This window comes from Thalassophryne amazonica, chromosome 12, assembly GCF_902500255.1.
Source record: "Thalassophryne amazonica chromosome 12, fThaAma1.1, whole genome shotgun sequence".
In the NCBI taxonomy this organism is placed as follows: Eukaryota; Metazoa; Chordata; class Actinopteri; order Batrachoidiformes; family Batrachoididae; genus Thalassophryne; species Thalassophryne amazonica.
In genome coordinates, this window is record NC_047114.1 from 32,608,359 (window position 1) to 32,634,629 (window position 26,271).

Here is a 26,271-nt window from a genome sequence, read left to right on the forward strand (position 1 = left end):
ATATATAACCAAGAATCAAAATTAGATCTAAACTACATCAGTCCATTGTCAGTGTGGTACTGTTTGTAACAGTTTCTGTCTGGCTGAAGACAGAGGCCAATTCTACAAAGTTTGCACATCCAGCAGGTTGACCTCTTGCACACCTTGCAAGAACGCCGCCCCTTTGTGGATCGCTGGCAAGTTGGGTTTCTGCTTGTTGGCACTGGGCAGTGGCTTGTGGTTGATGGAGCGTCACGCACACACAAACACGCACACACACCTTCACAAATGACACTAACACCCTGCCTTTTCCTCAAAAATTACTACATTTATGTTTGCTGTCTGTCTCTGTACTTTTCTGTCACTTTTGCGCTCTTTTTCATACTTTTCCCTCGTTTCAAAAGTCACCGAACGCACTTTACCGTAATATATGCAACATATAGCATACTGTTGGAAAGCACAGGTTCTTGGCTTGCTGGAAATTTTTCAGATTGAGGGTTTACATGAGAATTTACGGTAATGAGAAGCAGCGGCGCACTCGTGTGAAACTTCCGTGTTTTTCCTCTGCGTTGTGACGTCACAGGCTTCGTTTACCGTAATACACCATATATCATTGGAAAGCCCTTGGTGTTAGCTTAACAATGCACTTTGAATCATTCGCATTGGACAAACTATGGTGAAGTTACGGTAAAAAAAAAAAACGCATATGGAAAATATGACGTGGAATCCATCGCCGTGGATAAAAGGTTGAAGGCTCTAGGCCTTGCTGAAGGAAGGTAAGTTAATAAGGTGTTAAAAGGATCAGCAGAAACGTAAGATTAACGGTTTATAAGTGTCGCTTCATGTTCTCATAAGGTTAAAGTGAGTCTGTTTTTAAGCCATGTGTAACACTTGTCTAGTATATCAATTTTCCGATCTCATGCTAGGCTAATGTAGCCTGGTTGTCATTCAGTTCGTTTGCTTTGCGTACTGATTTTATTGTTTATTAACTTCCCCTTGCTTCTTCTTCCTGTTGAGAGCAATGCATCATCTATAATTTGTGTTTTATACACGTGACGGACTGGGATAAAAACCAATTCTGACGTTTGCAGTAGATCGGCCTAACGCAAATGTTAAGAGAAAGCCTGAGTTAAAAGATAACCGGATGCTTCATAGACACGGACCATTTATAGACAAAAAAAAAAAGACCATTCATGGCATAAAGTGCAAAATTCATAGGGGGGAAAAGACCATTCATAGACAGACTTACTGAACGAAGTCAAGTCATACTTCTGAGATCACACCAGTGTTATAACTTTTATCTATTGTGTATTATACGTAAGGATTAAACAACTCGAAGCCCGTGCATTATACGGTTTGACTGCATGACGCGGAGTCTAAAACAGCGGAGTGGTGTTACTCCGCGAAGTGCATTCAAACCGTATAATGCACGGCTTCGAGTTGTTTAATCCGCTTACACCAAGTTCCCACACAGTGAGCTAACACACAAATTTTTAAGTTAACAGAACTTGATAAAATTGTGTAAGTATTTGGGACTATTTTATACCAGTCTCAAGACATTTTGTCTCAGATGCGCTTATCCTGTCTGCGGGCTCGTGCCGCAGCGGGCCACTCACACCGCCCCCTTGCTGCTGTGTGGAGCTGTGACCAACTGGCAACAGGTCCAGAAACTACGCTCGCTGTTTTGATGCAGAGCGCTCCGACAGCCCGCAAGGATAGAACCGTTCTCTTCTTCTTTCCCGTCTTCAATCTTCTCCAGTTCGTCCGATGTTAAATCTTTACGCCGTTGCTTTTGCTGTTCTTCTCGTCTGCTCTCCTCCTCTTTCCATCCCTCAAACATTTTATTTCGGCCAAAAATATTAAAATTCACTTGGAAATCCATGTTTTATCGCATTTCTGTCATTCACCTGTCAAAACACAGCTGATCTGCACCAACTGATTTGCGCATTGCTATGCTCATCTAACTTTCACAAAAAAAGGCAGAAGGCGTGGACATCAGCACTTTTTCGGCACATTCTACTGTTACAGGAGTTTTTTTCATGGAAAGAGAAGCGGAGGATTGCGCCACCATGCTGCTCATGGCGCAGGACAAAACCACCTCCGTGTTGGTCTCAGACGCTGTGGGCGGTCTTTAAACCAGCTGGAGCACTCCTTAATCTGTGTAATCTCCATAACATCGTCGCTGAAAGCCATCTAAATTTTCCGAATGGTGTCCAGCTGGAGGTCTCTCACAGTTTCTGGAAAAAGTTGAGGCAGCAAAGCTCCAAATCGTTCAGACATTTCAGACACGAGAGGGGTGGACCACTGCTCACACAAAGCCTGCTCACAGGCGAATGACGCAACTGACAGGCGTGAAAAAACTCACGCATGCGCACGAAGGTTCAAGCTTGGCTGATGCAATCACACGTGATTCAAATCCATATGGTTTTTGAAAAAAATAAAAAGGTCCGATACTTTTTGGACACACTTCGTACACGAAAATAATGCACACCAGTTAGACATGGAATTCTCACTGACCATGGTATAAAGAAATATAATGTATTCATTAGTCTGTATTTTGTTTGTGTGTATATATAGCCTAATCATACATTGTCTCTTCAAATGACTAAAATTGATGACTTTCCTGCCACTAGTTTCCCTCTCTATATTATTGTGTGTATGTATAAAGTGTGTTTGCACATACCTGTCTATAGTGTAGGCTATATCAGAATATTGTATTACTGTTAATCCCAATATGAATATTAAAATACAATAAACCATTTGTCCTGTATCATGGCTACATGTAAGACATTTGCAGAAAAAAAGCCACATGAAAATCAGTTTAGTATTCAGAGAGTTATGATGGATTAAATGCACTGCCATGGAATATCCCTACATCACCTGCCATAAACCAGTCCACATTCATCACCTGTGACAGTGCTGTTTTAATAAATAATGAATGATTCTTCATATGTGTATGCATAGCCCTTGTCTATGAATAGTCTTTTTTATTCATATGTTGTGGGGCGAGCTTCATTTGATTTAATATACAGTGAGGAAAATAAGTATTTGAACACCCTGCGATTTTGCAAGTTCTCCCACTTAGAAATCATGGAGGGGTCTGAAATTTTCATCTTAGGTGCATGTCTACTGTGAGAGACATAATCTAAAAAAAAAAAAAAAAAATCCAGAAATTGCAATGTATGATTTTTTTTTTTTTTTTTTTTTTTTTTAGGATTTATTTGTATGTTACTGCTGCAAATAAGTATTTGATCCCCTACCAACCAGCAGGAATTCTGGTTCACACAGACCTGTTAATCTTTCTTTAAGAAGCCCTCTTATTCTGCACTCTTTACCTGTATTAATTGCACCTGTTTGAACTTGTTACCTGTAAAAAGTCACCTGGTCACACACTCAATCAATCACACTCCAACCTCTCCACCATAGCCAAGACCAAAGAGCTGTCACCAGGGACAAAACTGTAGACCTGCACAAGGCTGGGATGGACTACAGGACAACAGGCAAGCAGCTTGGTAGAAGACAACAACTGTTATGATTATTTATTAGAAAGTGGAAGAAACACAAGATGACTGTCAATCTCCCTCAGTCTGGGATTCCATGCAAGATCTCACTTTGTGGGGTAAGGATGATTCTGAGAAAGCTCAGAACTACACAGGAGGACCTGGTCAGTGACATGAAGAGAGCTGGGACCACAGTCACAAAGATTACATTAGTAATACACTTGATGCTGTCACGGTTTAAAATCTTGCAGGGCAGCAAGGTCCCCCTGCTCAAGCCAGCACAAGTTCACCAGTGACCATCTGGATGATCCAGAGGAGGCATGGGAGAAGGTCATGTGGTCAGATGAGACCAAAATAGAGCTTTTTGGAATCAACTCCACTTACCATGTTTAGAGGATGAGAACAACCCCAAGAAAACCATCCCAACCGTGAAGCATGGGGGTGGAAACATCATACTCTGGGGGGTGCTCTTCTGCAAAGGGGACAGGACGACTGCATCGTATTGAAGGGAGGATGGATGGGGTCATGTATTGTGAGATTTTGGCAAACAACCTCCTTCCCTCAGTAAGAGGATTGAAGATGGGTCATGGCTGGGTCTTCCAGCATGGCAATGACCCCAAACACACAGCCAGGGCAACTAAGGAGGGGCTCCCTAAGAAGCATTTCAAGGTCCTGGAGTGGCCTGGCCAGTCTCCAGACCTGAATTCAATACAAAATCTTTGGAGGGAGCTGAAACTCCAAACCTGAAAGATTTGGAGAAGATCTGTATGGAGGAGTGGACCAAAATCCCTGCTGCAGTGTGTGCAAACCTGGTGAAAAACTACAGGAAACGTTTGACCTCTGTAATTGCAAACAAAGGCTACTTTACAAATATTACCATTGATTATCATAGGTGTTGAAATACTTATTTGCAGCAACAACATACAAATACATAAAAAAAATCATACATTGTGATTTCTGGATTTTTCTTTTTTTTTTTTTTTTTTTTTAAGATTATGTCTCTCACAGTGGACATGCACCTAAGATGAAAATTTCAGACCCCTCCATGATTTCTAAGTGGAAGAACTTGCGAAATCACAGTGTTCAAATACTTATTTTCCTCACTGTACATCCTGCAATTAAGGACTGCAACACATTTAAAACAAAAAAGGGACCACGTCAGTTTATGTTGAATAAAATGATTAAATCATTATTTTTACAGCATGTTTTCTTGAAACAAGCGAGAGGATTTATACATGAATGTTTGCAAGTTACTGAATATGTTATTTGCATGTCATTAAGAACTACAAACAGTATGATAAATTTCTTTCAAGTAGACACTTCTAAAAATTGAGTGAACATGCTGGAAGAAGATGAGTGAGGGAACACAACACAACACCCAGATAACTCTGAAGTAGTTATAGGTTATAGGGTGAGGAGCTCGGAGTCGAGCCACTGCTCCTCCACGTTGAAAGGAGCCAGCTGAGGTGGCTCGGCCATCTTTTCCGGATGCCCCCTGGACGCCTCGCTGGAGAGGTCTTCTGGGCACGTCCCATTGGGAGATTGGGAGGAGGCAACATGGAAGACCCAGGACATGCTGGAGGGACTACGTCTCTCGGCTGGCTTGGGAACACCTTGGGGTTCCCCCGGAGGAGCTGGGGTGTGTGTGTGTGTGGATCGGGAGGTCTGGGCGGCTTTGCTTGAGGTGCTGCCCCCGCGACCCGACTCCAGATAAAGCAGAAGAAAATTAATGGATGGTTGGAGAAACTGCACATAGTGCAGCTTCTCTCTGTTGCATCACCAGTTGTACAGTTTCATGATGAAGTTGTATAGGCTAGGATTTTATCAAATGAACATTTCCTCTTTCTCTACTCTGGTCCAACATGAAACCATGTATGGGGGTGCAACAGGCAAATGTGTGCACCTTTCCCAGTTTCTCCACTCACATTCACAGAAGCCTGCAGTTATTTCAGAGCTGTCATAGGGTGTCTTCGTAGCTTCCTTCTTTAGTGTCCTTCCAGCATGGTCACTCAATTTTTAAGAACTGTCTACTTGACACAGATTTTCCATACAGTACCATGCTGTTAGTATTTCTTGATTGATGTAAACAAAGTCCAAGATATATTTAGTGACTGAAATGTTCATGTGTCCTTCCCCTGACATGTCTCAAGAAACCTAGCTGTAAAAGTGATGACTTAATTGTTATATTTAGGATAAACTGACCCCATACCAACTTTTTTGGAATGTGTTATAAGCCTTAAATGCATACATGAGTGGATGTATATTAATAAATAAAATGAAGTTGACCACAAAAAATAGGAATTTTCTTGGATTCACACTGTCTGCAATGAAACAAGTTAAATTAAATGCAAGGATCACTCTTTATTTGGATTTTCCGTATTGTCCCAACTTTTTCTGATTTTGTGTTGTACTTTTACAGAATAACGTTCTCTGTAAACACAACATACGCTCAACAAAAATATAAACGCAACACTTTTGGTTTTGCTCCCATTTTGTATGAGATGAACTCAAAGGTCTAAAACTTTTTCCACATACACAATATCACCATTTCCCTCAGATATTGTTCACAAACCAGTCTAAATCTGTGATAGTGAGCACTTCTCGTTTGCTGAGATAATCCATCCCACCTCACAGGTGTGCCATATCAAGATGCTGATTAGACACCATGATTAGTGCACAGGTGTGCCTTAGACTGTCCACAATAAAAGGCCACTCTGAAAGGTGCAGTTTTGTTTTATTGGGGGGGGATACCAGTCAGTATCTGGTGTGACCACCATTTGCCTCATGCAGTGCAACACATCTCCTTCGCATAGAGTTGATCAGGTTGTCAATTGTGGCCTGTGGAATGTTGGTCCACTCCTCTTCAATGGCTGTGCGAAGTTGCTGGATATTGGCAGGAACTGGTACACGCTGTCGTATACGCCGGTCCAGAGCATCCCAAACATGCTCAATGGGTGACATGTCCGGTGAGTATGCCGGCCATGCAAGAACTGGGACATTTTCAGCTTCCAAGAATTGTGTACAGATCCTTGCAACATGGGGCCGTGCATTATCCTGCTGCAACATGAGGTGATGTTCTTGGATGTATGGCACAACAATGGGCCTCAGGATCTCGTCATGGTATCTCTGTGCATTCAAAATGCCATCAATAAAATGCACCTGTGTTCTTCGTCCATAACAGACGCCTGCCCATACCATAACCCTACCGCCACCATGGGCCACTCGATCCACAACATTGACATCAGAAAACCGCTCACCCACCCGACGCCACACGCTGTCTGCCATCTGCCCTGAACAGTGTGAACCAGGATTCATCCGTGAAGAGAACATCTCTCCAATGTGCCAAACGCCAGCGAATGTGAGCATTTGCCCACTCAAGTCGGTTACGATGATGAACTGGAGTCAGGTCGAGACCCCGATGAGGACGATGAGCATGCAGATGAGTTTCCCTGAGTCGGTTTCTGACAGTTTGTGCAGAAATTTTTTGGTTATGCAAACCGATTGTTTCAGCAGCTGTCCGAGTGGCTGGTCTCAGACGATCTTGGAGGTGAGCATGCTGGATGTGGAGGTCCTGGGCTGGTGTGGTTACACGTGGTCTGCGGTTGTGAGGCTGGTTGGATGTACTGCCAAATTCTCTGAAACGCCTTTGGAGACGGCTTAGGGTAGAGAAATGAACATTCAATACACGAGCAACAGCTCTGGTTGACATTCCTGCTGTCAGCATGCCAATTGCACGCTCCCTCAAATCTTGCGACATCTGTGGCATTGTGCTGTGTGATAAAACTGCACCTTTCAGAGTGGCCTTTTATTGTGGGCAGTCTAGGCACACCTGTGCACTAATCATGGTGTCTAATCAGCATCTTGATATGGCACACCTGTGAGGTGGGATGGATTATCTCAGCAAAGGAGAAGTGCTCACTATCACGGATTTAGACTGGTTTGTGAACAATATTTGAGGGAAATGGTGATATTGTGTATGTGGAAAAAGTTTTAGATCTTTGAGTTCATCTCATACAAAATGGGAGCAAAACCAAAAGTGTTGCATTTATATTTTTGTTGAGTATATATTCGTTAGTTTTTGAGATATTGGGCCTTTGAAAATGAAGTGTGATACTGATTTTACTATCAATAAGTCATTACTTCTGAACTGTCCATGCTAGGTGCATGAAATTGAGTTTTTCTTTGGTAAAAATGTCTTTTGCTAGTGTAAAACTCCAGTTCCATATTTAGCAGTTTACAGCTTACTGAAAACTGCAAAAAAAAAAAAAAAAGTGCTTTGGAGAAATTTTGGTGTTCAATTGTGTTGTCCCCCATATTGAAGCACTTGTAGGCTTTCAAATTTTGGTATGTATTTCTCGTGTTGTGCTATTTTGGTGATAGTATTTTTTTTTCTTTGGAGAAACAAAAATGTCTGATTGAGAGATTAAAAATAAAGGAAAGTCACAGTTCCTTGACTGCCACTTGAGACTGCCTCCAAAAGCGAACTGGTTTCCATCCAATTCTATGTTAAACTGTACAGCCTAGTACAAAAAACAAAAAACTGTTTTGGTGTGTATAGATGGTTTCACCCTCCAAAACAACTGTAATGGAGGAGGTGAGACAGGCACTGGATAGAGAGAAGTGATGCTTGACAACTGGTCAATTCATGTAGATTTGGTGAAGGTGCCGGGAGTGACACATGGACAGAGGAAGGAAGATGGGGAGACATGTTGGTAGAATGAAGAGGTTTCTAAAATCAAATTGGGATAGTCTGAAAAATGACAGGAGTACCAGGTGGCATAAGGTGAAGACTGAGATGGCAGTGGCTGACACCAGATTTCCAGATACATTTGTGTTCCCTTTGCAGTCTGTTGCATCTGTGATAAGTGTCTGGAGCCAATAGATACCACTCAAGTCAATAGTTTTTTTTTTTTTTTTTTTCCACTAGCATCACTGCATTGTGCTTCCTGTGCAGAACTGCATACTGCGGCACAGCAAATGCGCAACGGGTTATTGTTGACAGATGTCTAAGCTGAAATGCAACTAAATGGCCAATCAGATTGTTAGCAATGACATTGTCATGCCCTGTCATCATGAATATTAACAGCACCCTTACCCACTGTACATGTTTTAAAATAAATACATTTTCAGAAAAAAAAATTGCTTGAGCACAACACAGCTCCACACTAGTGGTCAAATAGTTGTTTCTTAATTTGATTGACAGCTTTATACGTTCTTTCTCTACTCCAAGAATCATCTGCGTCTCACTGTGAACACACACACACACACACACCCTGATGCATTCGATATTAGTGGTAAATTTCTGTCTTTCTCAGTCTCTCTCCCACACTGCAACAAACACAACGTGTCGGATGGAGAAGAAAAAAAAAACCAGGACAACGACATGATGGATACGCAAATGTAGTATGTGGAAATCAGGCTGAATGAAGATGCATATAGTCAACTGTAGTTGAACACTAAGGCAGGAGAAAAGTACTGACTGGGCAGACAGAGGGAACATGCTGACAAAGATGTGCCAGCGGTGAGGAGAAACTGCTTTTTGTGCAATTTGTAAATGTATCTTGATGGCTTACCTAAACGTATTACCTAATATTCTGTTATTTCAGTTTTTATATGTATAAAACAAGTGAAAATACAAGTGAGTGCCATTTCCTGAATGCAACCGAAGCAGACAAACTAATCACATGAGCCATGATTGGTCAGAAATCGAAGCTCAGCTGTGTAGAAGCCAATAACTTAATAATGGCCGATAACGAGACGGCTCTCACTAAAGTGGTGAATGATCTTCTGCTTACAATGGATTCGGACACCACTACGGTTCTGCTGCTGTTAGATCTCAGTGCTGCATTTGATACAGTGGATCATCATATTCTACTTGATAGGCTGGAAAATCATTTTGGGATTACTGGGAGTGCCCTTGCATGGCTGACGTCATACTTGACCAGTCGTTCTCACTGTGTTTTGTACAGTAACACTACCTCTAACCTTAGTGACATGAAATTTGGGGTTCCTCAGGGGTCTGTCTTAGGCCCCCTGCTTTTCTCCCTTTATATAGCACCCCTTGGGCACATATTGCGGCGTTTTGGGATTACCTTTCACTGCTATGCAGATGATACTCAGTTATATATGCCGATAACTGCTGGTAATCTTGTTCACATAAAATCCTTAGAAGATTGCCTTGCAACAGTGAGAAGCTGGATGTCTAGAAACTTCCTACTTTTAAACTCTGAAAAGACTGACATTATGGTTTTTGGTCCAGTGAGAAATCGGCATCAATTTGACCAGTTAACACTCAGCCTAGGCTCGTGTGTCATACATCACACTGACAAAGTGAGGAACCTTGGGGTAATTTTTGATCCTTCGTTGTCCTTTGGCCTCCATATTAGAAATATTACTAGGACTGCTTTCTTCCACCTGCGAAATATAGCGCAAATTCGTCCCATCCTGTCTATGGCTGATGCTGAGACCCTGATCCATGCATTCATCTCTTCTAGATTGGACTACTGCAATGTTCTTTTTTCTGGTTTACCGCAGTCTAGCATTAGGGCTCTCCAGTTGGTTCAAATGCTGCAGCCAGACTTTTGACATGAAGCAGAAAGTTCGACCACATTACACCCATTCTGGCATCTCTTCGCTGGCTTCCTGTCCCAGTGAGATCAGATTTTAAGGTTCTGCTACTAACCTATAAAATTATTAATGGACTGGCACCTCCCTACCTAGCTGACCTAATTAAACCTTACGTACTGGCCCGGGCTTTACGTTCTCAGGGTGCAGGACTACTTTGTGTCCCTAGGGTGAATAAGAAGTCTGCGGGTCACAGAGATTTCTCTTATCGTGTCCCTGTTCTGTGGAATGGTCTCCCTGCGTCAATAAAAACAATCAGATTCTGTGGAGAACCTTCAAGTCCAGACTTAAAATGCACTATTTTCCCTTTCATATGTCTAGCTACTGGTAAAGTTTTGTTTACGCTTTTTACTCTTTTAATTCATGTTATTAGTAATTGGAGCGGGCCGCGGCCTCAACTTCACCTAAATTCTGGGTCTTTTAATGAAGCTTAGGGCTAGCAGCCGGCGATCACCTTAGTATTTCTTTTTTTTGTTGATTAATGCTGCCAAATTATACATTAAAATGCATACTCTAGTCTCTGTGTTGCCCCCCCCATTTAAGACTATTTGTTAGCTTGATGGTCAGAATTACTACGTCCTGCCCTGCCGTCAGTTCCTTACGCCATTTAAGTTCCAACACTTGTTACAGACACAGACAATTACTTATATATTGCATGTAGACCTGTAATATGAAAACTGTGCCGCTTTGAGGATGACCTATTCTCAAATGAAATGACCACACATGTTGGCCATGAAAAATGTAATCTTTATTTAACCTTGGAAAAATTGTTCAGGAAAAACTTCTTTCAAGACCCTGAACTGTAAAATAGACATAAAACATCAGCTACAAAACACTTTTGTATAATTGTCCCTTTTTTAAAAGAAACTAAACAACATAAAAAATTCTAATTTAAATTATTTGCTAACAAAACAAACAACAAAAAAAAAACACCAACTAAAAATGGTCATTACGTCTTCCAGTAGAATGTCCTTAATTTGTACTGGCCAAAGGCCACGTGATTTAACATGATCCGGGCTTTCATCCATCTACTGGCCTTGCTAAACAGCTCTTTAAGACATGTGCTGAGACCACTGCCATGTCCTGCATCCTTGTAAAGTTTCATAACGCTAATGGTGCAGTTGTTATTTTTGTTCCAAATTCTCTGCAAGTTGCTCTCTGATGTAAATATGGGGGTGAAATGGTGCAGCTAGGTCACGGAACAAGACGAAGACACGACTGGATGTTCCCAGCATGGACATGTCTTGCTTGAGGGAACAGTCAGTGATCATTGATAGGAATTCTGTGATTAGCTAAGGAGGCTCATTGACTGACATGGTAAAGTGGCTTCTCTCCATTTTACCCTAGCTGCGAGGATGATATGGCGAGATGAACTGCAGAGGCTACACAAGAGGCTATACCAGCACCACAGAGAGGTTGCCAGTGGACCTCAGTCTGCAGTTCATCTCCACCTGAAAGACACTAACCACACGTTTGAGGACAAGGAAGTTAAAATCTTAGCCAGAGAGAAGAAATGGTTTGAGAGAGGTGTCAAGGACGCATTCTTTGTAAAACAGTTGAAACCCAGCCTTAACCGGCGGGCGGGTCTCAGACACGCTTTGTCCCTGTTTACAATGGGGTATTCAGGTCAAAGCAGTTTCAGTCTTTGTTCTGGTAATGAGTCATTCACGTCATCAGGAGAGTCGTCAAGGGAGCCATCAGGGGAGGCTTCCATCCCATCATTAGGAGAGTGCTAACTAGAGCACAATAGGTGCTAATTAGAGCTATTGTTTAGTCACTAGCCTATAGCAGTCAGCCTCTCGGTAGGAGGGGTCTGGTTAGGTTAAAAAACTCCAGCTTTTGTTGGCTTCTGGTTTATTCTTCTCTACAAGAGTCAAGACAGAAGTCAGACTACCAGAGCAAGAATTTTAGCTGAGGAAGCTTCTGTGATTTGAAGCGAAACGTCCTCACGTCAAGCAACCCAGTCCAGTCGAAGATTCAAGCTTCTCTACCAGAACCTTTAGTTCCATCAAGAGCCTTGTTCACAACTGCAGCGATAGTTGACTTCCTAGCTATCAGTTTTCTGTTGAATGTAATTGCTTGGCCATCCTCAGTGAGGGCATAATGTTGCCTATTCCAGCACTGTCGAACAAGTGCAGCACGCTGGATCCTTGATCTCTCTGCTACAGGAATATTAAATTCCCCCTTGAGTGCATTGAGTATCACATCATAAGTGTCATCTGACAATTGCATCAGTCCGTGTCCTGTACATTCCCAGATGATACAGAGGACAAAGATTGTTTGTAGCATTCTCATCTTTTCAGATCTGTGAAATACATGCAATTGTGTTAAAGATTAAGGTATATTATCCTTTATTCTTTAAACTGTAAACTCAGAATATTAAATGCCCTAACATATAAGTATATGTACAAAACCTTACAAAAGCCACAAAGCTTTAATTCAAGGCAATACATGGATATTCATTCTAAAAATACCAGTCTCTTTCCTTGTAGCAGTGCTATCCAGTGACAGTCCTTATACACACACACACACACACACACACACACACACACACAACACACCACACACACACACACACACACACACACACACACACACACACACACACACACACACACACACACACACACACACACACACACTTTAAAAAGGTTGATCTGCCCCAATATTATCAAACTGTAATAGTTAATATCTAGCCAACAGTTAACTAGGTAACTGTTGGCTCAGTGCCAACTGTCAGTTAACTTTGAATACGCTCTCAGTAATGTTATATTCTCTTGCACAAAATATATAAGATTGTATGTGGTATATGCAAGAATTTCAACAAAATGAACTGTTCACCAAAGAAAATTGATCACTGATTAAATTCACCATGTGTGCTAGAAAGGAAGGAAGGGAGTTTGGACAACTGAAGAAAGTCAATGTCACACCAATGCCATTTAGTAGTCAATTATGGAAAATCAAAAAATTGTTAACTGAAAAAACAAAATATATCTTCAAGATTGAGTTACATGTCATACCATACATATTTCATATCATACCATTGTCTGTTTGCAAACATGTGCTTCCACTTCATTTGGAGATTAATATTATTATGTTATTGGCTCAGTTATTACATTTGCATAGATTTTTTTTTTAACCAGACCAGTAATGTAATAATCAGCCAATAACGTAATAAAAGTTATTACGTTATTGGCCAAAAGTTATTACTTTATCAGTTCAGAACTGTTATTACGTTATTGGCCTATTACATTTTAAAATAGCAAATTTATTACGTTATCGGCCACTATTATGTTATTGGCCTATTACATTTTAAAATTGCAAATTTATTACGTTATTGGCTTCTACAGGCTGCAATGAAGCAGTTGTGTGGTTTGAGCACAGAGTGGAGACATCAGGTCGACCAGTGGGTTTTTCAGTGACTGATACCAATTTTTAGAGCATATGGAGCTGATACCTGATGTGCCCCCCCCAACCCACCATCATTATTGTCCACCCATTTAAAAAAAAAATGCAACAAATTAAAAGCACAAAAAACAGCCATGTTTTGACATTTATTTGTATTGCATTGGAGTGCACAGAGACGTTGAGATCTCTCTGGATATAAGTAGTTTGACAGAATAAATTTTAAATAGTATTACAGTTTTCTTCATAAACGTCAGTGGGTGAATACAGGAATGTTTCCAAGTTAATGGATATATCTTGGACTTGATTTACATCAACTATCAAGATAACTGTGTGGTACAATTGTTAGCAATAGTTAGTGCTCAAAGACTGAGTGACAAAGAGCAGGTTAGGTTAAGTAAGCCAGCAAATGACCTTTGAGATCTCTGGAGTAGTTGTTGTACTTCTGTAGCTGTAATTGGAGAAGCTGTACTCGTGCAACTTTTGTTCGTTGCACCCCCATTTACAGAGGCAGACCTCTTTACACATTCACTACACGCGTTGTGTAGCAGCCCACAAATGAAGAAAGGCTCTGCCTTCCCTTTGTGTCACAGGGAATGATGATGACAACTTTGATGGGATGATGAAGTCAAAGGTCATTTTCATGGGAAATGCTGTACAAATGTGCTTTCCTGAATGGCCACATGGGCAAGAGACAGTTATCATGTTCATGATTATTGCATAAAAATGGAGGTTTGGGACACACATTGGCTTTTGATTTGATTTCCACTTGTGATACTTCATGATCAAATATTTAAAAAATTAGATTAGATAGAACTTTATTAATCCCTTGGGAAGACTGCCTCAAGGAAAGTGAGGTTCCAGCAGCATTGTATAGTAGCACACAGCGTAAGAAGCACACAGAGTAGCAGTGATGAAAGATTACCGGAAATACAGGTTTTTACTCATGTGGTGAACATTTCCGGGCTATTTTTGATAACATATGTCAGAATCCATTCATTTAGTTCCACGCCCAAACAGTTGGTGGCAGTAATGCTCTGTGTTGGTTTGCAAGCCGCCAATAAGCATAAAGGTTATTTTTGTTTTGGGTTAAGGCTGTTTATTAAGCCATATTTTTGGGGACTGTGTGGTTGTTTTAATGGTTTCCTTTGTTGTGGACATTAAAGTTATGAGCTGCGTTTTTGTTTTTTTTCAGTAGTCATACATTAAGTGGAGCTAATGGGTGAGCTAAAGATGCTAATGCCTTTAGCCTACAGACAAGAGTTAACTCTGTCTTTAAGTCACAACCACAAGATTGAGTTTGAGCAACAAGCTTCTGCAAATTTGTCTGAGTTGAGTGAGTAAATAAATAAAAAAAAAATAATAATAATAATACATGATGTTAGTGCTCTGCTGAAATTAATCAGCTAACGTTAGTGTTTAGCTGCAGGATGGAATCACTGTCTTGCGGAGTGAACATTTTATATCTGTAAATTGTTCGACTTAGTTTTACAAAATAAAGCTACACAGTTTTTTAAGTTATTGCGTAAGTGCAAGAACGTTTTGTCAACTTTAAATAACTTCGACATTTTATTTTAATTTTTGTAACTATCGAGTAATCAAAGAAAATGGCACAGTGCTGTTTCATATTTCTTTATATTTTAAGAAATATATTGTTCCACAATATACACAATAATAAACATTTCAGCATTTGCTGAATGAATCTACCGGACTTAAAAATGCACACATAACATTTCATGCTATTTTATTTTGCAACAGATATGTTGTAAATTTGCAGATGAACATCAAAGGATTCTAAAGAATCTTTTAATTAAAATGATTTTAATTACAAGTTTTCTAATGTTCCTGCTTTTAAACTCAGATAAAACTGAAGTTATTGTACTTGGCCCCACAAATCTTAGAAACATGGTGTTTAACCAGATCCTTACTCTGGATGGCATTACCCTGACCTCTAGTAATACTGTGAGAAAACTTGGAGTCATTTTTGATCAGGATATGTCATTCAATGCGCATATTAAACAAATATGTAGGACTGCTTTTTTGCATTTGCGCAATATCTCTAAAATTAGAAAGGTCTTGTCTCAGAGTGATGCTGAAAAACTAATTCATGCATTTATTTCCTCTAGGCTGGACTATTGTAATTCATTATTATCAGGTTGTCCTAAAAGTTCCCTGAAAAGCCTTCAGTTAATTCAAAATGCTGCAGCTAGAGTACTAACAGGGACTAGAAGGAGAGAACATATCTCACCCATATTGGCCTCTCTTCATTGGCTGCCTGTTAATTCTAGAATAGAATTTAAAATTGTTCTTCTTACTTATAAGGTTTTGAATAATCAGGTCCCATCTTATCTTAGGGACCTCATAGTACCATATCACCCCAATAGAGCGCTTCGCTGTCAGACTGCAGGCTTACTTGTAGTTCCTAGGGTTTGTAGGGCTTTCAGGCTCCTCTCCTGTGGAACCAGCTCCTAATTCAGATCAGGGAGACAGACACCCTCTCTACTTTTAAGATTAGGCTTAAAACTTTCCTTTTTGCTAAATCTTATAGTTAGGGCTGGATCAGTTGACCCTGAACCATCCCTTAGTTATGCTGCTATAGACTTAGACTGCTGGGGGGGTTCCCATGATGCACTGAGTGTTTCATTCTCTTTTTGCTCTGTATGCACCACTCTGCATTTAATCATTAGTGATTGATCTCTGCTCCCCACCACAGCATGTCATTTTCCTGGTTCTCTCCCTCAGCCCCAACCAGTCCCAGCAGAAGACTGCCCCTCCCTGAGCCTGGTTCTGCTGGAGGTTTCTTCCTGTTAAAAGGGAGTTTTCCTTCCCACTGTCGCCAAGTGCTTGCTCACAGGGGGTCGTTTTGACTGTTGGGGTTTTTACGTAATTATTGTATGGCCTTGCCTTACAATATAAGGAGCCTTGGGGCAACTGTTTGTTGTGATTTGGCGCTATATAAATAAAATTGATTGATTGAAATTGATTGATTAATGTAAGAACTTAAAAATGTACATTAATCAGAAATTAATCTTGAAGTAAAAACAGATTTGTAAGGATTTTAAGGTGGCCAAGAATTTGAAAACAGAGATTATCAACAGCTCCAAAGCTCCTGCCAAAACTAGGAAAACTCAGAAGTGAGTGAAGGTTGAACAAGTTGACGCATTAATGTGCCATAAATGCTCCTATTGTTGTAAGGTTCTGTTACTAATCTGTAATATTATTCATGGACTAGCACCTCCCTACTTACTGTAATTTCCGGACTATAAGCCGCTACTTTTTTCACACGCTTTGGACACTGCGGCTTTAACAATAATGCAGCTAATTTATGGATTTTTACAGGTTTTCTGATAAGTCTAAGTATGTCAATTGATGTTAATTGATTTCCTGAAAGCTGTGCTCCTCATGCAGTGTAAATTCACACACAGTGTAAATATAAGGTATTACCTGTTCGTTTTAGTGAAGAAATTAAAGTCCCTCTCCGGCACTTTGAGCCAGAGAGGTCACTTTGCAGCAATGTAGAATCAATGACTAACTTATTGCTGCACTTGAAAAGCTGAGTGATGGATCAGTGTGTCTGGGTTTGCAATAGGGCCCGTAATCACAAGATTCTCAGTTTCTCTGAGAGCTCCCGACTTAGTCTAAAGCTTAAGAGTGACCCAGGAAATTTCTGAGATCAGCTCTGAGCAAGGAGGGGACAGAAATGTTCTTTGTGAGGTGGTGTGGTTGACCTCGTATGACGCAGTCTTCTAAAAACTGTGATTGGTTGTCACAAAAAGGGAAAGAGAAAAAACAAATGTGCTCTCCGCTCCTAGTTATGAATGGACAGTAAAATCAACTCGTCATATAACCTGGACTGCACTAAGAAATTTGTAATCGTGATAGGAATTTTATTTCATGATGATGAAACTCAGCAAAATTAAATGAATTGTGACACAGCTTTAAAATGTTTGACCGTACTTCACTCACATGCAGATTATTATTATATTGATTAACTTATTGTTACAGTGAGGCAAATAAGTATTTGATCCACTGTCGATTTTTCAAGTTTTCCCATCTACAAAGAATGAGAGGTCTGTAATTTTTATCATAGGTACACTTCAACTGTGAGAGGAAAAAAAAAAATCAGAAAATCACACTGTATGATTTTTAAATAATTAATTTGCATTTTATTGCATGAAATAAGTATTTGATACAATAGAAACCAGGCCTTGATATGTGGTACAGAAACCTTTGTTTGCAATTACAGAGGTCAGGTCCACTCCTCCATACAGATCTTCTCCAGATCTTTTAGGTTTTGAGTTTCAGCTCCCTTCAAAGATTTTCTATTGAGTTCAGGTCTGGAGACTAACCAGGCCACTCCAGGACCTTCAAATAACGTCTTATGGAGCCCCTCCTTAGTTGTCGTGGCTGTGTGTTTGGGGTCATTGCCATGCTGGAAGACCCAGCCATGACCCATCTTCAATGCTCTTACTGAGGGAAGGATGTTGTTTGCCAAAATCTCATGGTACATGACCCCATCCATCCTCCCTTCAATACAGTGCACTTGTCCTGTCCCCTTTGCAGAAGAGCACCCCCAAAAATGATGTTTTCAACCCCATGCTTCATTGTTGGGCCAGTGTTCTTGGGGTTGTTCTCATTCTCCAAACGAGTGGAGTTGATACCAAAAAGCTCTATTTTGGTCTCATCTGACCTTGTGACCTTCTCCCATACCTCCGCTGGATCATCCAGATGGTGTCCTGTACCCCATCCAAGCCTTGTGCAGATTTAAAATTTTGTCCCTGGTGTCCTTAGACAAATATAAAATAAAATCATATAATGTGACTTTCTAATTTTTTTAATTTTTATTCTGTCTCTCACAGTTAAAGTATACCCATGATATAAATTACAGACCTCTCCATCGTTTGTAGGTGGGAAAGCTTGCAAAATTGACAGTGGATCAAATACCTATTTGCCTCACTGTAGGTTGACTCTCCATGCTGGTACTTTTACTACTTAATGTATTCAATATTAATGGTGGATGCAAATTCAGCTGTCAGCAATTCCTGTGATTGCTGGCATCCTTACAATTTTTTTTTATTTTATTTTAAGAGTAAGGAAATTATTTGATATCAAAACATACAGCTGCACTCAAAATAATTGATTCTGAATCTTAAGAATTGGCCCTACTATGCAGTGGTTGGTGGTGGTGATGTTTCATTTTTTTAATGCGTTTCATAAAATTTGGCACAACTGTGTAGCTACAAATGGCTGTTGTTTAACAGAAAAGTGTGTGTGTGGGATCCAGGAAAAAGAAGGGAAGCTTTATTTACAGCTACATACATACAGCTGTGGCTCACTCATCCCGTCTCCAACGCCAACTGCTCTGCCAGAGGCGGAACCAGCCTTTTATAGGGGCTGAGGCCCCCTCCTGGTTTCTCCAGACACCACACTGACTTTCTTTTCATGCCACTATTTCACTCCCCACTTGTTTTGGATTTTACTTTTACTCGATACTTTTACTCAGTACATTTTATATGAGAAATTTACTTTTGATACTTAAGTACAGAAAATGTCACATACTTTAAAACTTTTACTCAAGTAAAATTTTTAAATGAGACTTTAATTTTTATCAAAGTAATTTTACTGGTAAATAGGTTACACAATGGGGGAAAAAAAAAGAATTCTGTATTGGAAAAAAAAAAATATGAATCAAGATGCAATCGAATCACAGTCCCTCTGAATCGTGAGGTGGCCGAAAGATTCCTATCTCTAGTGGGGATGAATGGGTGTCTGCCCTGGGTGGTTGCTATCCAGGGCTCAAGGTGGTTCCGTGGTTTCCTAGACATGGTGAACCGCGAGACCCGCACATGATCCCAGACTTGACTTAAGAATAAGGGCTGCAACATTCGATGAAATAGTAATTTTGCAATTATTTGGAAAATGTTGCACTGTGTAATTGTGATATGTGTGGTCTTGTAATTTAACAATTTGATCCATAATTTATTTAGACAGTGACAGTTTTTGCAATTTTGCATTTGTACGCCACCACAGTGGAGTTGAAATGAAACAAATATATTCTTGTAGTGTAAACTTTCATCTTTAATTCAAGGGGTTAAAAAAAAAATCAACTTAACATCTATTAAAAACTCTTTATTTTACTTTTACCACTAAGGCCCCATTAAAAAAACAAAACAAAAAACAAAACGGTTTATCATCCCCACCCGCATGCCAAAATTGGCCTTTTTTTTTTTTTTTTTTTTTTTTTTTGGCCAATTTTACCGACGGCTGTACAGCTGGTGCAAAAACTGACGCATCTGCTAGGGGGTGAGCGTGCTTTGACCGAAGATTGCCGAAGTTTACCGAACTGGACGCAGAACTTACTGCTTGTCATAATTGACAACCACAGACATGAGGACGATGCTATTTAGAATGATACAGATTTCCAACAAAGCCAAGAAGCTGAAGCCATGATGCGGAATGAGCCCACCCCCACCCCCCCGAGGCAACCATGAGCAATATTTCCAGCCACTATGCGTGTGGTATGCTGGACAATGGAGGCAGCTTGGTCGTTATAAGTACGATGGTTGCCAGATGATTCTCCCCCCACCAGCCCATAGGATACATATTTTTGTGGATTTTAATTAAACACTATTGTAGAGATGTGAGGCTGGTTTTGTTGTAGTTCTAAATGAGCCTCACAATTTTACTGTATTTTTTGTGCTCTAAGGGAAAAAAAAAATCTGTCCTCTGTCATCACTTTTTTTAATGGGGCATAATTGAGACAAGAGGCATAACCATAGGTGCGTGCAAAATGATTGATTAAAATCATAGCGCAAGAAAGTATTGTATGGGGATGAAGGTGTATGTCAGATTCTGCTCACAAATGCACAAATATTGCAGACCATGGCTCTATGAATAACCCTGCAGTTGTGATTCTTTAGAGTTTTTTTTTTTTTTTTTTATACAAGAGCACAATATCGAGTTCAGTGGTCCAACAAATTATTCTATTTATTCCACTTGCTGCTATATCATTATTTTGTTGAATATTCTTTATATTTTGTTTCCATGTAATTACTTCCTTACAGACATGCTGCAGCTGTTCATGAGCAAAAGGGAAATGCTGCAAGAAGAGCAGGAGTTGATTCTGAGTGTTGACCAGAAGGACATTAAAGAAGAACAAGAGAAAATCTGGCCAAGTCCAGAGGGACAGCAGCTTCACTGGCTGGAGGACGCAGATATCACTGAGTTGCCTTTCACTGCGGTTCCTGTGAAGATTGAAAATGAAGACCATACGCAAACCTTACTTGCTCATCAAACGGAAATGGAGGAGAACACAGAATCTGAGCCTCTGGCCAGCAGCTCAACTGCACACAGAACTCTGACAGTAGACGATGATGAAGAGGACTATAGAGGACCACAGTCTGCCAGCATTTGGGGCCCATATCGTTATTTACAGCCAGATACTAATGGTGGAATTTCAGACAGTTCTGAAGCTGAAACTGACGATAGTTATGAATGGGAACCAGGCACAGAACATTGGTCAGGTTTAAACTGTGAGGAAAAGATTGAAAGCATGACTAACACAGCAAGGAAACAGTTTCATTGCTCTAAATGTGGAGAAGCATTTCGTCATGTGAACTATGCAGAGCAACAAAATAGAATTCAAGAAAGTGAAAAATTCTTTAGCTGTGCAGAGTGTGATAAAAGGTGGAGACAAAAAGGCAGTCTGACCACACAAGCAGGAAGTCATACAGGAGAGAAAATGTTTGTCTGCTCTGAATGTGGTAAACATTTGGGCTAAAGGGCAATCTGAATACACACATGAGAATTCATACCGGAGAGAAACCATTTGCCTGTTCCGAGTGTGACAAAAGTTTTGGAAAAAAAGAGTGTCCTGAACATACACATGAGAACTCATACGGGCAACAAACCATTTTGTTGTTGTGTGTGTGGTGAAAGATTTGGACAGAAATGTAGCTTGAATACACACATGAGAATTCATACAGGAGAGAAGCCATTTGGCTGTCCTGAGTGTGGTAAAAAATTTGGACAAAAGTGCCACCTGAACACTCACATTGTAATTCATACAGGCAAGAAGCCATTTGGATGTTCTTTGTGTGGTAAAAGATTTGCAATGAAAAGTGATTTAAATAGACACATGAGAATTCATTCTGGAGAGAAACCATTTAGTTGTTCTGAGTGTAATAGAAGATTTGGGGAAAAAAGAGATTTAAATAGACATATGAGAATTCATACAGGAGAGAAACCATTTTGTTGCTCTGTGTGTGGCGACAGATTTGGGGGAAAAGGCATTCTGACCATACACATGAGAATTCATACAGGAGAAAAACCATTTGTTTGTTCAGAGTGTGGTAAAAGATTTGGAGTCAAGAGCAATCTCAATAGACATGTGCGAGCGCATACAGGAGAGAAACCATTTCATTGTTCTGAGTGTGGTAAAAGATTTGGAGAAAAAAGTGATCTGAACAGACACATGAAAATTCATACAGGAGAGGAGGAGGGGTGGTTTGGAAGTCCTACTGGACACTAACCTCGAGTGTCCTCGGTCCCCACTGCAAAGGGATTTGCCAGGAGAGATCCTGGTATGAGGACATTTAAACAAAAAGGCACCTCAGCTAAAAACTCCACAAAGCAAAAATGAAAAAGTCTAACAAGGATAAATTATATTGGCCAGGTGTCGTCCAAGATAAAAAGGTCCCCAAATCATGCCTAGGCGCCACGGTGTGTGGAGAGAGCAATGGTGCAACTTCTTCCAGTGCTGCGGGGAGACATGTCTCCTGTGGCAGCACTCAGCTGGTAATCCACCAGATCAGCATAGTTCTGATCCTGGACCCCAGCAACAACAGCATCAAAGGACCAAACAAAACTACACTGTTGTAAACTGGAGCATTGAGAAGAAGAAAAAGATCTTCCACTGCTTTCCTTACTCAAGGCATGAGAAGTGGAGCAGGAGGACAAAGGCACCATTTTTGGAAAATTGAGGGGATGGTCACCATCTTGAAGAGAGCCCTCAGATACAATGCCAGCAATGTTTAAGGTGAAACTACAAACATTGGGTCTGGGGCCCATTGCATTCTATTACAAAGAAATCAAAGAGAAATGAGGGGAAAAAAGAGAGAATCATGAAATATCAAGACTCTAAAAATGACCGAACAAAATGATCATTGAAAGAAGTAGATATAATACCAGTTGTGGTGGTGGCGACAGGGCTTATGAAGAAAAACCTTGAGGTAATCCCTGGTCACCCAAGTGCCCAAGAGGTGCAATTAAGAGAATGGTGACCATCTTGAAGACAGTCCTCGGTTGCAGTGCCAGCAATGTTTAGGGTGTAACTATAGTTGCAACTATTGCATTCTGTTAAAAAGAAATCCAAGAGAATTGAAAAAGAGAACACATACGGCTCTTTGACCTAGGCTGAATCTCAAATTGCCCTGTACCACCAGAGGATCACATAGATGGTATATTATAGGATTGGGATGGCCTATTGTGACATATCAACGATAATGCCATGTGGCTTACTATTGTTGGTTTGGGATGTATTTTCTGTGATCTATGAAGTTGTTGATCCTTAAACATATGATGCTCAAAGGCAATTCTTCTAAACTGTTATCCCTGGTTATTGGCCTTTGGTGGCTGGAATTTCTGAGCTTGGTTGTGGTGGTATGCCTTTGCAGCATGATTAGGAATTTTTTTCAGTCGGCTGAAGTCCGGTGTTCTTATTCCATAGATATAAATTGATCAACATGAATGTGAGGTCTGAACTGGGGTGGGAAAAAAACATGCAAAACTGAAAAACCACAATACGTATTTTGTGAATATCAAACCAGGACTTCCCTCAGAAATTCAGAGCATTATAGCGTGGGATGTCAGGGGGAGAAGATCTAGCATTTTGCATTTTCATAAAGTGTTCTGCAAACATGGCACCATTAAAAAATGTTGTAGTATACATACACCAGGCCTGTATGTGGTGCTGTAACACTCCCACAAAAAATGGAGAGGACGACATACACATAACCGGTGTAAACCAGTCATTGGCTGTTCTTATCAACTCTGCGCTTATAGACTTATTGCATATTTAATGCACAGTGTTTTCATGTACTTTTAAAAACACACCGCACTGTGTGTTGGTCCACTGGTTGCTCTCCACCTCGCACATGAAGGGAAAGGATGCGCACTGTAACAGAATCAAGTTTAACTATTCAAAAAATGCTTTTATCATGCTGATTGTTATTTGACTAGATCAGAGTCTTCATCTATTCTTCAGCAGGGTGCACAGTGGATTTATCAATGCAGCTTTTCCAGAAAAGCTGCACTCCATGGTCTAGTTTTTTTACAGGCTACATTCACTTGGATGCGCAACCTCTCGACTGACTCAGGATTTCAACAACCGCCAGCACTCATGGTCAGAGAAAGCTCTGAAAATCGTAACAATGCGATTAAAAAAAATAATTACCTGGGAAAACAGGGCAGGAACACCCTAAATTTGAAAATCTGCATGGCATCGCTAAGACCCAACATGATGGCACAGCACAATTATGCCACTACATAGGGAGAGCCCTGACACACCATGGGTTGCTTACACGTTCCAAAAAAAATGTGAATTTTGCAACATTGACTATAAATCAAGAAACTTGAGTACAGGCTGTGAGACACGACAATGTTTGTTGCTTATTGTAGTAGATACTGTCTTGTATGGCTGCAGTTAGCGAATATTTTTGGAATCCCGTATTCCATCGATTAATTGGGTAATCAGATAAAAAGTACTTTTGCATTTTTAAACTGCAATATCAGTAGTACCAGGGCTTGTTGATAAAAACTGATCAAATCAGAGTGAAGGCATTTGTTGAATAAATTTGATTCAGTTAAAGTACACGTCCATTCGCTTCGTCTGCAAGGCAGAGAGCAGCCAATGGACAAAAACATAGCACTGTGTTTGTGTTTTTTCTTCAAAATACACAAACACCTTCACTTTAAATATGCAGTAAGTCCATTTCAGATGATCAGTGCAGACCCTTTTTCGCTTTTGCTTCTGCTGCTACATTGATTAGTTCCTTATACCAGTTACGTGCATGCTTGTATGTTGTTTTCTTTTTCTTTTTTTTTGTGGGAGTGTTAAAGCACCATATACAAACCTGATATGTACAGTGTTTTCAGTAGTGCCATGTTTTTGGAACACTTGGTTGACAGGAATTAAATGAAGCCTGAAGGCAAAGAATTTGCCTGGGAACATTTTGTACAACCAAATTGAGTTATTCGGGTAATCATTTCATCCCTATTGTCATGTTTGTTTTTTTGTTTTTCATTTAAAATGTGATTATGCAAAACACAATGTAAACTGCAGCAAGAATGTTCAGGATGTGGAAACTGTTGATTCATAAGGCAACTACTGAGTATTTAAAATGATTTCCTTTTTTTTAAAATTTGTCTTTAAACCTGTATGCTGAAGCGTGGGGGAACATACTATGATTTGAACTGGACCATGACCTTGAAATGGTGATTGTTTTGTATCAAAATGTGAGGGAGATGAACCATTTTACACCCCTGTTTTGAACATTGATTTCAGATCAAATTAAGGATGTTAAATTCTACATTTTGTAATGAATTCTTTGAAAAAAAAAATTGTGCGTTCCTTTTCTGGGGATCAAGGACACCATTCAACGCATTTTATGCGTGTATCTATAGTACTAATTTTTATTTATTTGTTTTTAATTATTCTTAATCCACTGGAAGAACATACAGTCGAGTTCGTAGCAATACGGTTGAGAACATACTAAAATGTGTTTGCATAATGACTCGTTTTCATAATCAAGAACTTGTTACTTAACTTGTCTGTTTAGATTTTCTACATCTCTAACTATGAATTACAATAATTAAAGGAGCACTTGTATTATGTGAGATTGTAGACAATATGGGTTAATTGATGGGAAAAGTAATGATTTAATGCTTATATAAGTATTTGGAATAAATTGCCCCATCCCAACTTTTGTGGGATGTGTTGCAGACCTTAAATGCAGGAATGGATGTAACATGAAGTTGACCACCAAAAAAAAAAGTGTGTTCATACTGTCTGCAATAAAATAAAGTCAAGGTAAATGTAAGGATCATTACAATTTTTATTTACTTTATATATGTGTATATACTTTATATATGCTCCTCTATGGGAGCGAGGCATGGACTGCTTACACCAGAACCGAGAAGAAGCTCAACAGCTACCATCAGAGGTGCCTTAGATGGATTCTGCACATCAGATGGCAGGACGAGGTGCCCAACACAGAGGTCTTGGAAAATGCCAACATGAGCAACATGTTCACCATTCTTGGTGAAAGGCATCTTCATTGGCTTGGCTAAGTCAGGAGAATGAATCCAGGCCATATTCCTAAAGATCTACTGTATGGTGAGCTGGCACCGGGCACTCGTTTGGCTGGTCGTCCACACCTGCGCTTCAAGGATGTCTGCAAGGACATGAAAATGTGCAGCAGCAGTGTCAACACATGGGAGCAGTGTGCAGAGGACCGTCCAGCCTGGTGCCTTACTGTCAGAACAGGTGCGCTGAGGGCTGAGCTGGAGAAGAATCAAGGCCTTGCTGAGCAATGAGCTAGGAGGAAGGAGTTTTATGGGTGTGCTGAGGGAGGACATGCAGGTGGTTGGTGTGACAGAGGAAGAGACAAAGGACAGGGTGAGATGGAAATGATTGAGCTGCTGTGGCGACCCCTAACGGGAGCAGCTGAAAGATGAAGATGGGTCAAAGGGCAAAGTCAGGAAA

At 40.3% G+C, this 26,271-nt stretch overlaps 1 protein-coding gene and 1 pseudogene across 1 annotated transcript; both read left to right on the top strand.

Annotated features, from left to right (window-relative positions):
- The first annotated feature begins 699 nt into the window (after nt 1-699).
- Nucleotides 700-21,295, top strand: LOC117522533 (zinc finger protein 135-like). The gene is made up of 2 exons (XM_034183981.1): nt 700-755; nt 20,573-21,295. Exon 2 carries the CDS (start codon nt 20,575-20,577, stop codon nt 21,286-21,288), a length of 714 nt encoding a protein of 237 aa, XP_034039872.1. The 5' UTR covers nt 700-755; nt 20,573-20,574; the 3' UTR covers nt 21,289-21,295.
- Nucleotides 21,282-25,560, top strand: LOC117522538 (annotated as a pseudogene).
- Nucleotides 25,561-26,271: the final 711 nt, after the last annotated feature.